This window comes from Opisthocomus hoazin, chromosome 7 (assembly GCF_030867145.1).
Source record: "Opisthocomus hoazin isolate bOpiHoa1 chromosome 7, bOpiHoa1.hap1, whole genome shotgun sequence".
In the NCBI taxonomy this organism is placed as follows: Eukaryota; Metazoa; Chordata; class Aves; order Opisthocomiformes; family Opisthocomidae; genus Opisthocomus; species Opisthocomus hoazin.
In genome coordinates this window covers 74122135-74139504 of record NC_134420.1, presented here as the reverse complement: position 1 = coordinate 74139504, position 17370 = coordinate 74122135, and the positions used below count along the sequence as shown (strand labels likewise).

The 17370-nt window shown below is 40.9% G+C and overlaps 1 protein-coding gene across 2 annotated transcripts in view; it reads left to right on the top strand.

The window, feature by feature from the left end:
• The window catches only part of FANCM (FA complementation group M), an 81872-nt gene that overhangs the window by 31326 nt on the left and 33176 nt on the right, over positions 1 to 17370 (top strand). For both annotated transcript variants that reach the window (XM_075427312.1, XM_075427311.1), the window contains 5 exons: positions 723 to 851; positions 1375 to 1476; positions 6056 to 6249; positions 6900 to 7106; positions 10257 to 10491. In XM_075427312.1, coding sequence (XP_075283427.1) covers positions 723 to 851; positions 1375 to 1476; positions 6056 to 6249; positions 6900 to 7106; positions 10257 to 10491 — 867 coding nt within the window. The remainder of the gene's footprint in view (positions 1 to 722; positions 852 to 1374; positions 1477 to 6055; positions 6250 to 6899; positions 7107 to 10256; positions 10492 to 17370) is intronic.

The window sequence follows — 17370 nt, the reverse complement described above, 5'->3', positions numbered from 1 at the left end:
ATGGCAATGTCAGTCTTAACTGCAAGTTTCTTTTAAACACTGGATGTGGGAGGGGAAGGTTCCAGCTGTGCACATTACTCCATGGCGTGGCTCTCGGGTTTCTTCGTTGTGGCTTACACTTAGCTGTGTAACTGTGTGGTAATTTACAAAAGCTACTTCTCCTACAGCACTGCTTAATTAAAATGACACTGCCTTGTTGTCATCTGAACCAAAAGCATACAGTGCTTGCTTCATCTTGTAGAATATCCACAGATTATGTTTTTATGGGATGCATGTTCGAATAATTCTTCATTCATTTTATGCTTTTGACATTTTTACAATTTATTGCTTTTGCATATGCAGATTTTTACATTTCTGATGGCGTAGCGCTGTTGTTAGACACAGGCACTGGAGAGCATGTAACATATTTCACAGTTCCTCAGATTACTTAAATCTCTGCCTGGTATTGAATAGAATAGAATATTTGACTAGAAGAGAATATTTGAACAGAATAGAATATTTCAGTTGGAAGGGACCTACAACGATGTTTAAATTCTGTAATGCCATCTTCCCTGAAAATATATTGATGCCAAACAATGTTTATTACATATTCTAAAGTTAACGTGTATCTTTCAGCTCTTGAAAGGAGCCTGCTGCTTCTGAGAAAGCTTGTCTTTTGGATAGCAAAAATTATATTCACTCTAGATATTAAATACTAAGATATTTCAACTTTTTACAAAAAGGGTTAACCCGTACGAAGAATGAACTTGGTCGTAATGAGGACTTCATGAAGCTCTATCAGCAGCTTAGAGACATGTTTTCAGACACACCTCTGGCTTCAGCAAATGGAAATGTTTACAAGAGTAAAACAGGTCAGTGTTTCCCTTTTAGGGACAGAACATTTACTTTCAGTTTACATGAAACAGTAGATACCGCTACACAGTTTGTAGATGCAGGAAGCTATTAGTTGTGATACACACAGCTAGCGTTCTTTATTCCACATCATTTTCCCCAGACTCTTATCTGTCTGTCTGTCTGTCTGTCTGTCTGTCTGTCTATCTTCTCTCAGTGGTTTTAGCTACCTTCAAACAAGCTTCCTATGTTTGAAGTTTTTAATTTGATGTAAAATGAAAGGTTAAAATATTACTGTTTGACTACGTATCTTTTACAGTGTGACTGTAACAGTAACAGCACTTTCTCAAAAACTTGATTTAACACATCTGCTTCTGTAAGTAGTTTACTAATTTGTTTAGGTGAATGCAGTTAGAACTGGTCTCAGGAATTTCCGTGTCTGACTCAGGGAATTACTATGTGTATATATATGTATGTATAATGTAAACCTTCATACATGTTGCGGGTTTACTTATATCTGTAATTTCTTTATTTCCTTTTCAGTGTTTGAAAATAAAAAGGAATTTATCTACAGTCATCCAAAATTAAGGAAGTTGGAGGAAATTGTAATAGAACACTTCAAATCCTGGAAGAAGGGGTGTTCTGGTAAGTACCAGCATCTCAAAGGAAAAAGTATCGGGACAGTTGAACCTGTGGATGAAAACAAGTAGTATCTTATTCATTTATTAATTTGTTCAAGTGCTTCTTTATTGTTTTGTGTGTTTGTGTATTTTCAGTGTGGAAGAGTCCTCTTTAGAAGAACTATACCATAAAATTTCTTTAAGAAAAAACATTCTATAAGCTGTCGTTATTGATTTGATATAGACTGTTCTAACAGCTTAGTAAAACAGTGATGGTAAACTCATTCCTAGTGGTACTGTGCCTCATGATTTTCGTAGTCAGAGAATTTGTTCTGGAAACCATCTCTCAGTGCAGGGCTAGCGTTACCTCCTGCCAAGTTAGGTGCAACATAGTTATGGAGCTGAAGGATAAAAGTTCTGATATCCAGCCTGTTGCTAAGAACGACAAACTCTGAGGCATTGATTCAACATTTAAAACCTTCAATTACATTCATCTTTTTCTCATTCTTTTCATCTTGACCGAAAGGGAGAACAAAAATATGTCATACAGTAGCATGAGATTATGAAGCAAAACATTCTGAATCATTGAGATGTCTTTGGTTTTAGGAAGTTTCAGCTTCTCGATCCAGGTGTTGCTTTTGGAGTGATGACATCAGTAACAACAATGTTTTTTGCAACTTCACTTTTTCCTGGTCTGGATCTTTGTGCTCTGTGAAGTCCTGAGAATTTCTGACCTACCCTTTTGTTTTGTGGGTTTGTGGGGTTTTTTTTCTTCTATATTAGTTACTTGATTTTCAGAATACACTTTAAATGACTGCTACTTTCTAGTAGGCAACTTTTAAGTTTCATCATTTCTGTTTTTATTACTTTATAATACATCTAAATGCATTTAATCAATTTACTTTTCTCTTTTTTTTTCTTTTTTCCTCTTTCCATCCATACCTCTCTCTGTCCCCCCTGCCTCCTTACATGCCTCTGTCTTGTTTCCTGTAACAGCATCTTTCTAAGCTATTGCCTTTTGTTTTCACATTCTGTATTCTGTACTGGAGTTACGTTAAGTTTCATATTGAATACTCTTCCATCTTCCTTTGATAGCATGGATTTTGCTGTCATATGAATCCCATCAGATATGTTTTTCCTTTCAGTGTTGGTCAGACATGTCTGTTAATGCTACTAACAGGTAATAAATATTCAAATGTTCTGATTTTGTGTTTTGTGCCTGTGTGTGTCAACCTCAGACGTGAGTAGGTATCAATTGTAAGTCTTTATCATAGTAAATAGAAAATTACTGTAACTGTGCAGGAAGAAATACGTAATCTTTTACAGCATAATTGGCGAGCTGTGGTAGCATATCTAGTCATATCTTGAGCTAGGTAAGTTAGGTTTTCTTGCTGGAATTCCTTGTTCCTGATCCCTGTAACCTTGTGAGTAACATACAAGGAAAGGCCACAGGGGATATAAAGCAGTGTCAATTCTCTAGATGCACGTAGTTAAATTTAAAACAAGTACAATTAAGCAGTCCTGAGACATTTGTTTATAAAGGAAGGCCAGAAAGCACTATACAATTTGAAGTCTGATCACAAAGTTGGAGGCATTCTAGTAACTTAGGCAACATAGTAAGCTCCAGCTTGTGTCTCCTAAGCTTACACATCTCCAACCCAAATGCACTGGGCAGTTGACAGAAATAGTGAGACACTGGGATTTTATTTATTTGCCTTATTATTCACTGTGTCATAGTGTCTCTGATGATGCCTTTTGAGCAATAACCCAAACCATGTATTTCTACCCTTACTCTGTGTTTCTTGCAAGTAAACTCAATGCACAGATACATGAGTAGCTACACCCGAAATTCTGGTTTTGGACTCTGACTGAATAGAGTACACACCTGTGTCCTGATTTCGCACTCCTCCAAACAAGAATTTATCAGGAGTCTGTCAATAAAAACTTGAGTACTTATTACGATTCCAAACATACTCACATGTGTCTTTGCTCCATCAGAAGGCTCTGAAGTGAAAGCCTGAATCATTATGTGGGCAGTGGAAAATGCATTCGGCATTTGTTTCAGGAACTCATGCCAGTGTGTAGTATCTCTAGGGAAAAAAACCCCACAAAACTGAAGCAAACAAAACCCCTGCACTTCACTCTGCTTTGTTCCAATTATGCATTACTGAACTACTCTGAATCATAATTTACTGTGTTCATGCCTGTTTAGTTTTTAAACCCAATAACTACTTCTGCAAGGCATTTTCCTTGAAAAGCCCTACATTTGAGATAGAAAAGGAGAGTGTGAATAACTTGTCATCAGCCATATCAGGATCAACACTAGCTTTTTTTCTTCCACTTGAAATGAAACCTCACATATGAAAATTTGTGGGAGTAGTGCCAAGTTGCCTGTGCAAACTCTGAACCATTTATAACTAGTGATTGACCAGGTTAAGTTTGAGCTTCCTGACCACGTAGCTATTGCCACTGCTTTGCAAGATGAACTTTTGAAGAGCTTTATTTGACGACACTTGCCATCAAACAGCAATTCGAGTAAGTGCAAGCTAACACTCTGGCCAGCCCTGAAGAAATGTTGGCTCAGCACAATGAGCTTCTTCCAGCTAATCTTCCCTACCTGGATTACTTGTCAGATTGATTATGGGCTGCTAATGTCTTGGAGTCTGGTTTTGGAAAAGGTCAAGGAGGCAATGGCAGCAGTATAACATTTTTTTACAATACAGGGACAGATGCTACAGAGTATTATCGCTATTCAAGTCATGAGAATATGCTAAAAATAGGTGCAAAATAATGGTGTTCAGAATAAAGTTAGTGGAAGAGAATAATATGAGCTTGTGTAAAATATATACAACCTGCACTTATTCTGGAATATATAGCTTGTCAGCCTGCTCATGATGGCAAATTATACAGAACACATTTACAGCAGTGTTGCAATTGTCTGGTTTCTAGCTAGAAATCCTGAATCATACTCACCATTTCATTCCTAGGCCTTCACTGGGGACTGTTTTCTGTGCTTGACAGATGACCTCCTGTATCACCTGCAGTGTGCTGAAACACTGCAGGAGAATATCCGAGAGTGATTTAGACGAGTTGGAAGGGAGCGCTGGACATCCCCTGGGCTAAGCTGCTCAGTTGTCAACCTCAGGAGGGAAATTTGTTTTGACCAGAGGCAGCCATCTTCTTAACCTACCTGTGAATTCAGGGCTCATCTTAAAAAGAAATGGGGAAAACGAGTAGCTTCAGCTTCTCCTTTTTGACTTAAGCTGCGTTTCTGCCTGTCGATATGCACGACTGGAAACCAATCCTGAATTTCGAATAGTTGGTCGGAAAGATACATATACTTACTTGTTACCCTTAATGCTTTAACTTCAAGAAACAGCTGGATGCTGGAATTACAGGCATAGCATGAAACCGTTGTCAAGCACCAAGTGACTGCTCATCATGTGTTCAGGGAAACATCTTTTTACACATTCGCTCTTGAGACACTTCATTCCTTGTCTAACCTTTGTTTTAATGAGATAAAGGTGTTTTGTGAAGAACTGTGTAAGAGAGGAGATCTTTATCTGTGGAAATCTATTTGATTTCATCTGCGGGCTGTGTCTAGGTAGTGCAGCAAGCTGTGCCAGTTTCAGTTATTCATTAGATCCTTTCAGAGATTCTCTTTTTTAACACACCAGGGATTTACTTCGTAGCATGTTGTTGGAGTCTTTGGATAGGTTAAAGAGAAGCTGACTGTTCAAGACTTGCATGTCACTTAGACGGCTTTCGGTTGTGCCCATGAAAGCAGATACCCTTATGTGTTTAAAAAAAAAGAAAAAAAATAAGTTGTGTACCCAGCAGACAAAATCCATGATGGTATAACAGAAGAAATGTGTTTTTGGTGGAAGGTGCCTTGCTAAGAAACCGTGTATCAGTGGAATTATTTTTCCCTTTTCTTTGAGAAGGGAGAAGGTATCCTTGCTATTGAAATGAGAGATCTAACCAGTTGTGATGACAGCTGATACACATCTCTCTTACTCCACCATGCTGTATCCTATATCCTAGACTAATGGTAACAGTGTTTTTATTGCTGTATGTTGCTAACCTCGTCTAACTCTGGGCATCTGAGTAGCAGATTTACAAGTCACCTTGGAGACTGTTTGGAAGAAGGCATCTTAAGCTTGCTTTCATGACACTTACCATCAAACCTGAGCTTTTCAAAGTAACGTTAATAATGGTACTTCAGGTATAAGGCATTCTCACCATAGTTGGTGTAAATTCCACAAAAATAGAATACCACTTTGATTCCAGTGAGGAATTGTTTGAGCAGCTCTGTCTCGCAGCATTTTCTGAGAGGTTGGTCTAAAAAAGGCTGAGGTTCCTAATTGTCAGTTTTTTCTACTGTTGGATTTTTTATTTGTTTACTTAAGATTTTTTTGATGAAATTTCTTTTAAAGAGAATTCCTATGAAAAAAATGAAATGCAGTATACTTGGACAAAATGTTCCAAGTAAATGAGATGAGAGCTGTGAATGTGTAACTTATGGGATGACCTGCCATTACTGTTTACCGGTGATTATTTAATTGGGAATAAAAATGCTTTTCTGGCTTTTTAAAATTAAACAGATGAAGTCACAACTGAAAGCACATCTGTGGATGCTGTGGACACCAGAGTGATGATCTTCTCATCGTTTCGAGACAGCGTGCAAGAAATTGCAGAAATGCTTTCCCGGCTCAGTCCGGCTGTCAGAGTAATGACGTTTGTTGGCCACTCCACAGGAAAGAACACGAAGGGCTTCACACAGAAGGAACAACTTGAGGTAAAGAAAAGATGAGACTTGTATTAGGAAACAGCGATAAAGAGTTTTAATTAAATAGTACATGAGTATCAATATAGATTGTGTGGCTGTGACTGAGCTTTAAAGTGGCATTAGTAAATTCCTGTGTTGTTCAATTGCTTTCAGAGTATCCAAAATTATGCTTACTGCACAGAATGTATAAGTAGAAATATTTTATACATTTACAATATCTTAACAAATGCTGAATTTTGTATATTTGAAAATCTGGGGAAATATTCAAATATTTACTTAGGGGATTTTTTGTTTTTTTCCTTGTAGGTAGAAAAATTAAGATATTTCTTTAAATTTTGATCTAGCAAAGTTAAAAAAAATAATTAAAAAAATTAATTGCAAAGTTGGGAAGATCAGTTGTAGAAGAATGCCATGGTTGGAGTCAGAATAAGGTGTGCTTTTTTTCCTTTATTTTAGAATCGAAGAGTTGGTATGTTGATGCTGACAACATTAGTGCATGGTATTTGGTCACGATGTAGTAGTTGACAAATTCAGAAAGTCTAAGTTTTGTAATTTTAAAATCTAAATTAATTTTTTCAACTTCTCTCTGAACCTAGAAAAAAATACAAAAAGGGGCCTTCTGGCATACCTGTTGAATCTCATTTTAATCGTTCATCCAGGTGGTAAAACGCTTTCGTGAAGGTGGGTATAACACTCTGGTGTCTACCTGTGTCGGGGAAGAAGGCTTGGACATTGGAGAAGTTGACCTCATCATCTGCTTTGATGCTCAGAAAAGCCCAGTTCGCCTTGTGCAAAGGATGGGCCGAACGGGGCGCAGGCGGCAGGGCAGGATCGTTGTCATCCTCGCCGAAGGGCGGGAGGAACGGGTGAGTGTGTAGATTGCTTCTCGCTGGGAAAACCAAGTCCCTCGTTTAGCCTGCTGCAGGAAACTATGTACCATGCATTAAAAATCACGGTGATCCTGAGCACTCAAAGCAACATTTTAACTGTCCCAACAGGAAAGTGCAATAGCCCACAATATTCTAAAAATATGTGCACTCGCTCGGTGTGAAGGGCTTCAAGCCTTTGTTCCTAGTAACACTTATTTTATAAATGATAACCTGGGCCGCAGAAAATACAGGGATTTTGCCAAGAGTACAGAACAACGGGTGAGAGCGGGAAGGGCTGGAAGTGTCTTGCTCTGAACTGCTGACACTGCGCTTGCAGGCAGGTACTTAGCCGTAGCAGACTTGGCGTGTGAGGTCTGAAGAGATCAGCTTAAGTGGAAATCTACTTTTGCTAAATTCCTGAACCCTCAGCACTCAACTCAGAGTATAATTAATCGTCTCTGAGTGCAGGCTGCCCCTTGGGAAACTGAGGTACCCATGGAAATCTAAGCTGTGAGCTGGGGAAGGAGATCTTCAGCTGTACCAGCCCCCTGCCCAGCTTCACCCCGCAGCCGCCCGGTTGCTAGGGCTGAGCCACGGGAGCTGGTGGGGCAGGGTTTGGGCAGGGGGAGGCAAGGCCGTCCCCGCTGGTGGCTCGCTCGCTGGGGAGAGCGGTTGCCCAGTAAGTAGTATGAATCTGCATCTTTGCAGTTTCATCGTGCAGCCCCTGGTGGGATGCAAGCCAGTTTTAGGGTGCACCTCACTGTTCTGGCTGAAAATGGATTTTGTTCTTCGCTGGTTTTGGTTTGCTTGGGAGGCTGGTTCTGAGTTGGATCAGGTTTCATGACACAGAAGGATGAGATCTGTGTAAGCTAATTGTAAACCCGAAATTTCAGAGTCTTGCTGTGATTTCATTTATTCCAGTCGATGTTGTGCCTCTAGTTTAAATTTGTTGGTAGAATGGATTAAATTCTAAATGAAGGTCCAAAGAATCCTGCCTGAGGGAGAAAGCTGCTTTGAAGGGAAGAGAGTTAAAAATTATATAAGTGAATGATAATGGTAAATAGATATTTTCTCATGCTGCTTATGAAGACTGGTTACTACTGTGCTGTGTTCTGTAATGGGATATTAAAAAGGTCCCTTAAATTCCTTGGAGATTCACTCAAGTGTTTGGATTACTGGGTTCTTCAGAATTTCCCAGAAATCTTTGAAGCAAAAACTTCCCCCAGGTAGGATAGTAATTTACTATAATTTTTTTTGTTTTGAAATAATGAAATAAATGTAATTGTTGAATTATATTGGATTTGTTTGTTTGTGTATGCTTGGGTTTTTGGTTTTGTTTGGTGGTTTGGTTTTTTTTTGATTGAGTCTCCTTCCAGATCTGTTAATGTGGAGATTCTTCCCCATCACATAACTTGCAGTGAAGTAATTAATGGTCTCACATTAATTTGTGGGCATTTGTTTGGTGTTTCTTTTTTTTCTTTTTTTTTTAAACCTCAGACCACTTCAAGTCAATTATAAAGCTTTTGGAGAACTTTTATTGGGAAAAATTGGTAGACACTGGCCTGGCAGTTTGAAGTTTGACAGGACTTTGAATTACAGAAGTGTTTATTACTCTGTTCAAGTCCTCTCCTCCCCGGGTGTTTCCCTGCCCTGTTCAGCTGTCCCACTGCACGTCCCGCGCCTGCACCCTGCTCGTGCCCTGGGTTCCCTGAGTGTTCAGCTTACAGATCTTCTGCCTCTCTAGTCCGGCCGTATTCCCAGATGTGCTGTGTTTTAATTTGGGTTTTTTAACGTCTTGTGACAGCTCAGCTGCACATGCATCAGCCTGGAAGGGAGCTGTTGGCTGCAGATTTCAACCCTTAGGAAGAGAAGGGCTCAGAGGCACAGGGTAGCTCGCAGCCTCTCCCGCTCCTAAGTGTCAGGCTAAGCTGACACTCTCTGTGAAAGAAAGGAAAAGGAAACATACTGTCTCAGGAACAACAACATAGCCGTTCTGTTAAGCAATGGGCTTGGTAATATAAATTTTTATCCATAAAAAGACTTGTGTGCTTGTTCTAGGATTTAAAAGATATTCATTGGAATGCCTGAGGGACAGTTTATTAGAGCTAGCTGTTAACCTCTTCCAGTTTTATTCAGAGAGCACCTTCTTGTGTCCGTCTCCTCTAATCCTGGCTTCCAAAGAGCATCTCTCTCAGAAGAACGTAGCTGCCATACAGTCCTACCTGGGCGTGCTGTCTCCATCGGTGACCTGTCACAGAGACTCAGAGAAGAGCAGTAGGACAAGAAAGACTCGGGTCGGGGGAGCGGGTTCTTTCCTTAGTTTCTCCATGTTTGCCTTGGTTTCTCTGTTGCACAGTAAAATGCAGTGTAATTAAAAGGACTTGGATCATGTATGACATTAACAAATAAACTTATGCCTGTTTTTGTTTGACCTCCTTTCTTTGTTTCTGGTGTAATCTATTTTCCATCATCCCTGTATCTATTGCAGTTGTAAATTCATAGGCAAGGGCTGCGTTTCTTTTTCTCTCAAGTGCTGTGCCTACTTCTGATCTATTTACAGAGTGTGAAAAGCTGTACATTGTTTTATATTTTGTATTGTTTGCCACTAAAGAACAATCACTGTTGTTTGGTACTTCCTTGCTTTTTATTTTACGTAGGCACAAAAAGATGATAATTCAAATTTAATTCCACTTAGATATTTTAGTATAGAAGCTCTTTAAAAAAGAAAAAAAGAAAAATAACTTAAGAGCTATGCTTTAATGTATTCGTTATCAGATTTTCAATACAAACTTACTGCTTTGTTTCCTCGTTGATGTCCTTCTGTTCCTTTCCTCTCTCTGCTTTGGTTACCATAATATGGAAGCACACTGAAAGTCTTGAACTCGAGTTCAAGAACTTGAACAAGCTGTTATGGTGACCTAATTCGTGATATTCACAGAAGAGGGAATGTGGTCTCAGGGCCTTGCATCATACTTGGTTTTAGCAGTGTTTGGGGAAGAAAAGAAAAAAGAATAAGTAACAAAAAGCATTGTGATGACAGAACATAAAATAATGAGAAACCCCACAGACACTCAGGTGTTCTTATACTTTTGATCAAGTCATGAAAAAAAACAATCAACAACATATGATTTATCTTCTTTTTTACAGACTTACAATCAAAGCCAGTCTAACAAAAGGAGCATCCACAAAGCTATTTCAGGAAACAAAATGCTGCATTTCTACCAGCGTAACCCACGTATGATTCCGGAAGGCATAAATCCAAAGTTGCATAAAATGTTTATTACTGCTGAAAAATATGAACCGAGCAATTCAAGAGCACTTTCCAAAGAGAGAAGATCTAATTCCTTCCAGCATAAATCTGCTCCCTTTTCCTGTGTCACCGGTAAGAGGATTATGGTGTTTTTCTAAGCACTGCGTAAGCTGCTATCTCATGTTGTTGCTTTACAACATATCAAAACTGTGTGCTCAAATTAGTTTTGGGTCTCTAGCAAAAGTGTAATTTCTGTGGTCTTTTGACTGTGATACTGACTGCTGCTTTTATTCCTCATCCTTTTCCTTTAACATACTCAAATCACGGTTCTGTCCTTAAGTATCCGTGCTTCAAATCAGGCATTTGTTTCGTCTTGCTCCACAGAGCTTCTCATGGAGTCAATGACTGAAGGTCAGAAACTCCAGCTACAAACAGAAGCGGCGAATGTTAGTGATGTCTGCTGAAGACTGCTGACATACCTGTGTCAGGTGGCATAATTGTCACGTAAATGTGTAGTGATAATTCTATACCAAATCTGGTTTTGAGCTTTAATAGTTAGGCTTAATGTTTTTATTAATACAAGAGAAGTATGTCTTTCATAGCTTTGTAAATGATGATAAAACAGAAATGCTTGAAAACGAAAGGATTTTGAGGGGAGGAAAAGGAGGAATCAAGAGTAGGAAATTTATGAATTGCACACACCCTTGGAGGAAAATAAATCTAAAAAGATAAATGGCTCTAGCTGATGCAGTTACATGGCACCAAAATGCTCAGTAAACTGAAGAAAATTACAAGATAGGAAGAAAGAGCCAAGTTTAGTATGTATATTTGGAAACTGATGTGCTCTGTCTCGTTGGTTAAGTGCTTTCTGTAAAGACCAATACCAACTTTTTTGGAGAAGAAACTCCTAAAAGCCTTGGGAAACTTCATATTTCATTATCTGAGTAGTGAAGACTTTAGAGTTAGTGTTTTTCACATGCTTCTGATCACAAAAATCCTTATTATCAAAATCTACATCCAGTCTCTTTCCAAACACCATCCAGGACAAACAAAAGGCTGAATACACAAAGGGGAAGCATGCTACAAAATCATGCAGAAAATAATCAGCTTCCCCTGTGGCCTCCAATACAGTTCATGGTATCTCCCAGTTTGCAGGGTAGAAATATAATGGAGAAGAATTAGTATTGATACATCGATCCATACGTGCCATCCTCAGCCCAGACTCTCTGTATGTGTGCCTGTGCTGCAGGCACAGCCGTGGCACGGTTGTGACGATGCTCCTGATCTCGACGTTTCCCATTCGCCTCGGGAGCCTGCTGCGAGGCGTGCTTGTCTGTGTTTTGTGCTCAACCCCGATGGCGGCCAGTGAGGAAAACTAGGGCTGATACAGAGAGACACAACTTGCAAGAAAATAAGCAGAACAAAACATGGAATTAGAAATAATCATTTCAGAATGTTTGTAAGTCTGTCCCAGAAAACAGAAATGAGAGGCAGTAGGTGCATAAAGAAGATAATATGCTGAACGTGTTTCCTGCTGAGCAAAGAGCACTTCAAAGGCTGTAATTACCAGGTTCCTTTTGTGCGAAATAGGGTAGCAGCTGCCCCAGTTGAAGTGCATAGTGTGCGTGGAGGTCTGGCAGTTGCCAAAGATGAGCATGATTGACTGCCCATCTTGCAAACAAGTGCTACGTGAGTGCAAGTTACGGAGCACCAGCTTTGTGTTGAAGTGCTCTTCATTACTGCAAGAAGCAAATGGCTGTTTCTGCTTTTAACTGTATTCAAGATAAACCTCAAGAAGTAGAGAAAGGTCTTTACTTCTTGCATTGTTCTCCTCTCCTTATTTGAGTTCCCCCTTCCACATTGGATATTTGAAAAAAAATAGCCGTAATGAATAATCTTAGAATCGTAGAACGGTTTGGGTTGGAAGGGACCTTATACCAGCCAATTCCAACCCCCCTGCCATGGGCAGGGACCCTTCCACCAGCCCAGGGTGCTCCAAGCCCCGTCCAACCTGGCCTTGAGCCCTGCCAGGGAGGGGGCAGCCACAGCTTCTCTGGGCAGCCTGGGCCAGGGCCTCACCACCCTCAGGGGGAAGAATTTCTTCCCAATATCTAACCTAAATCTGCCCGCTTTCAGTCTAAAGCCATCACCCTGTGTCCTGTCGCTCCCTGCCCTTGTCCCAGCCCCTCCCCAGCTCTCTCGCAGCCCCTCCAGGCACTGGGCAGCTGCTCTAAGGTCTCCCCGCAGCCTTCTCCTCCCCAGGCTGAGCAGCCCCAGCTCTCCCAGCCTTTCCTCCCAGCAGAGGGGTTCCAGCCCTCGCATCATGGCTGGGGCCTCCTCTGGCCCCGCTGCCACAGCTCCAGCTCTGCCCTGTGCTGAGGGCTCCAGAGCTGGACGCAGGACTCCCGGGGGGTCTCAGCAGAGCGGGGCAGAGGGGCAGAATCCCCTCCCTCACCCTGTGTCCACACTGCTGGGGATGCAGCCCAGGGCATGGCTGGCCTGCTGGGCTGCCAGCACACACTGCTGGGTCATGTTCAGCTTTTTATCCACCAGCACCTCCAAGTCCTTCTCCTCAGGGCTGCTCTCCATCCATTCCCCACCCAGCCTGGATTTGTGCTTGGGATTGCCCCAACCCACGTGCAAGACCTTGCAGTTGGCCTTTGTTTGAACTTCATGAGGTTTACATCTGTAGAAAGCTGTGTGTGTTCGTATTTATGCTCTTTATACTTTTCATTTGTTCTTGAGGTTCAGCTGATCTTCAGGTTTGTCCATGGAAGAATACAAGTTCACAGAAACTGAAGTATCATAGGCAGAAGTATCATAGTAATTTGTAGCATTCTCCTTATTTTATTGTCAAATTAAATATTTCCTGTTTTTCTTAATTTGATCCAGTTTCTATTAATTTTACACTGTCCTTCCACTTCACAACCTCTTTCAGAAATATTGGTTTGTCAGCACCAGAAGGACACATTATTCTTGCCTTGCCCCATCACTAACCAAGTGTGGTTTTCAGTTGTATGAGCTCTTCTTCAAAAAGTACAGCAACAAGAGCAAATACCCCAGTATTCAGGAGACCTCTTACAATTCTGTTAATCTGAGATTCTTCTCCCTCTCTGTTTTTGTTTTGTGGTTTGGTTTTTTTTTTGAAGTTTGCTAAAATTGAGTAGCATGTTAGTAAGTGCGGTAAAATCAAAAAGCATTTAAGAAAGGTTTGTTTTGTGCTTAAAATGGCTTGGGCTCATTGGAGGAAAAATCTCCAAACACATCTTTGGAGGCAGCTCATGATTTTATGTTTGTCTTTTTTCGTTTTATAAAATGGGAATAACTATCCCACAATATCATTGAAAAGGTGAAAGTGGTAGAATATCTGGATAACCATCTCTAATGTTATTATCTGTGCAAGTTCTCTGCCAATCTCCTGGCTCTGAGAGAGGTATGAAAGCACAATCGGCATGGCAAAAAATCGCTGATGTGCCTTAAAATGTGCTCTTCCCATATCCTGTTCTTCCTGGTGGCTGAGTGTCGTTTTATGCTATCAATAATTTCCTTTGTTTTCCTTTTCGCATTCATTTGTCTACATGAAATCTTATTTTGTTCATTACTCTTCTCCTGGTTCTTCACAATTACTCTACTCCCCCATTTTCAGATTGTGTAAATTTTGAGTTGTCTATAGCTGTGTTTTTTGTTTGATTTCACAATTTCACATTATTTCTTTAATTGCTGTTTTTATCTTAACAATGTATTCTTTTACTGTCTTTTGACAAAATATACCAATGCCTTCTTTAGTCTTTAGATGTTTGTGGGAGTTTTATGCCTTTACAGTTGCCCATGCCTTTTAATATAGTTGTGGCAAGGCCTTTGGATAGCTGATAAATTTTCTGAGTTCATCTCCTATTTGAATTAAACATGCATCATAATACACATAACCACCTCAAGTGGTTGTCAGAAAACCATGGAAATACTGCAGAATACTGCTATTTTCTTTGAAAAAAAGCCAGTTAATCAAGGATGTGTTTATGCACATGTACTTCAGTTCCTTAAATTCGTATTTCTTCTCCTAACAATATCCGTGTGGTAGGCAGACACGCTGCTTTGTGTGCTGCGCGAAGAGTAAGGCGCTTTACATGTGACTTGTACCAGCTCTGTCTTGTCCTGTTTTTCTCAGTACAGAACTGTCTTCACCAGATTCAGGCAACATCTGGCCTTTTGCTCCTGAAAATTCGGTCGCCTGCCTGCTTCCTCGTGTGTGTGTGTGTATATATATATATCTCTCCATTTATTTTTCTTAAAGAATTTTACCTTTGCCTTTCTTAGGTTACACCTTGCATTATTTTCAGGATGAGAGCTACAGAAAACTTTCCTAATAAGGTGGTGGGATTTTTTCAGCTTATTTCAGCTACCTCTATTTTGAATTATGTTTTTCAGCCGATGACATGGCTTCTCCAAAATACCAACTTCATCTTCTTCTGTAGTCCTGCCTGCCCCAAACAAGCCGCTGTGTCAGTATCAGTTGATGACCATCAAGTTTGCTGGCCAGAAGTAACCTCAAGCAGTGATACTGTACTGGTGGCTTTCCCTGTCATTCTTGCCTGCCCCCTTCCCTCTCCAGAGCCACACGCTTCTAGTACAGGAAGCGTTCTTCTGTGCTGGTAGTGCGTAATTGCTTAGGGAAATCGGAGGGACCTTTGGACAGCTGAAGGTTTCTTTTGCACCGGCAGCTTTCTTCGTAGCGAGAAGAGGGACAGTTTCTGACAATGGGTTTGAGGTATCACGGCTGGCTGTACTGGCCTGGTTGAGAAGATGCTTCCAGTTCCTTCTTTCTTGCCCTTCAACAGAGGTTATTCCTCCAAGAACTGACAGATTCCCTGCTGACTACAGGCTAAATCCACCACCTTCTCCCCCTCCAGGCTATTTCTTGCTCTCCTCCCAGTTCCAGGGAAAGGAAAATATTTTGATTCTGGAGAAAAAAATGGAAAATAACATTAATGATTGTAGTGATATGTTTGTATTTGGCAGTATTTTGCATTTGTAACTCAAAATGTTCTGAAGTATAATTACCTGTAAAGTGAGCATGTGCTATTTCACTTGAAGGGGAGATGCTGTTGCCCATTACTAAGTTCAGCAGGACGTGGTAATTCTCAACTGTGTATCCAAACAGCCTAATCAGTCTCATTTAGGGTGGGAATTTTCTTCTGTAAGAGCTAAAGAAGAGCTCCAGGTACTTTCCAATTACTCAGTACTATGCAGCTTAGCTTCCTACAAACTACTGTAAAAAGCTAGAACTTACCTGTTCGATATTAATGAGATGTCCATGTGTCTCATGATATTTTATATTCCTTAAGTGTGCTGTCCACCAGATGGAAACTTCCTACGTTTGGTCTAATATTACCTAGAGTAGTCTAAGGTGTAAGTGGAACTGTACTGCAGGTGTGTTATTATTCGTTGTCTATTTCTGTTAACCTAGTCAGTGTATTTTTGAAATTTCTTTGGTGCTCAGTCTTAAGTTTGCTTTTAGTTTTGAGAACTCTTCTTCACCCATGCAGTGAGTTTTAGTAATCTCTGAATTGTGGCTTTGTGTAAAAATGAAGCATTTCATAATTTGCAGAATTTATAGTATTCAGTTCAGCTGTAATGACTCCCGATTAGTGCAAATACATGCCTGCTTCCCTGGGCAGCTCGCCTGTATTTTAGCAAACTGTTATTTCGGAGTGCCCTGCAGAACTCTGTGACATCTCTTTTTGCTCTGTTAAGAATGGAGTCTTGAATTTGTAGTTTATGAACACTGAAAATAAGGTGGGGTTTTTTGTTTTGTTTTGTTTTCCCAGCCCTTAAGTCTGAAAGTATATTTTACCTGTATGCTGGCAGCAGCCATTTTTGTCTGGGTCCCTGTTCCTTTCCATTTGTTAGGTTTCACTTGATGTGAAGCGCCAGTCCTGTCAGAGCTTATGGCATGTTTCCTCATCGAAGATGAGTGGAACAACAATGGAGAGGGTTCTAAAAGTTAAAATGTTGAAGTGAGAACCTGCAGAACAGTTTCCCTTAAGGTAATTTCCTGCAGTGGGAGACCTGCTTCAGTTTCCCTCTGTGTGGAACAGCTGCTGGGTGGTATGGCTGAAGAAGAATTTGAAAGCAACTTCAGCTCTTGGTTTCCACCTCGAGCCGGAGACACCCACGTGTTTGGGTCAGATGGTCAGATGTTTCCCCGCACCGTAAGGAATTAGTGTTTCTGGTGAGGGGAGCAGTTGAGCAACCTGTAATTCGGGCATTAACCTGCTGCCTGCTGGACCATATCACTCATCTGCTTTACCAGCCAAGGGGATTCCCTTCCATTCCCCTCTCTCAGGGAGATGTCATGCTTGTTTCGTATACAGAGTCCATTTTCTTCACAGCCAGAAATACTTGCTCTGCTCAGAAGCAGAAAGCCCAGAGCTTCGGGAAGTATCTGTTACCGAATTTTACCAGCTGCCGGGGGCCTTCATGCCTGTGGAGTGTTGCACCAAGTATTACTTGGGCAGATGGTGTCGCAGCATCCTCTTCTCTTTGTCAGGAGGAGTTGTCCTCTGGAGCTGTAACACCGAGAACTGAAGTTACCGGCTGTTCTTGGTGTTTCCCTGGGTGTGTCTGGATGGCAACAGTTCATCACCTGAGCTGTTTGGGAAGGTTCCAGTGTGCTGTCTGCACAACCATCCTCAGGAGCAAGAGGGAACCCAAACTAGATGTGTTCGTCTGTGAAGTTTTTTGCTTGTGCCTGCTTTTTCCTATCAAACAGCTTGGTGTTTGAAAATGCATTCTTGGTTCCTTGGTAGGCCATCTTCTTGCTTCTTGGTTATGAAGAGAAGTGAGGCAGCAGAAGTCACTTTGGACCGATCAAGCGTGTTAGGTTGTGGTTACAACCGAGGACTCTTTCTGGCCTTTCCTTTCTACCTTGTCCAGGCAACACTGTCCAGAGCTCCACGCTAATCCAAGATTGGCATTGTCTTGGTGTGTGGCTGCTGGATATCAGCTGCTAGA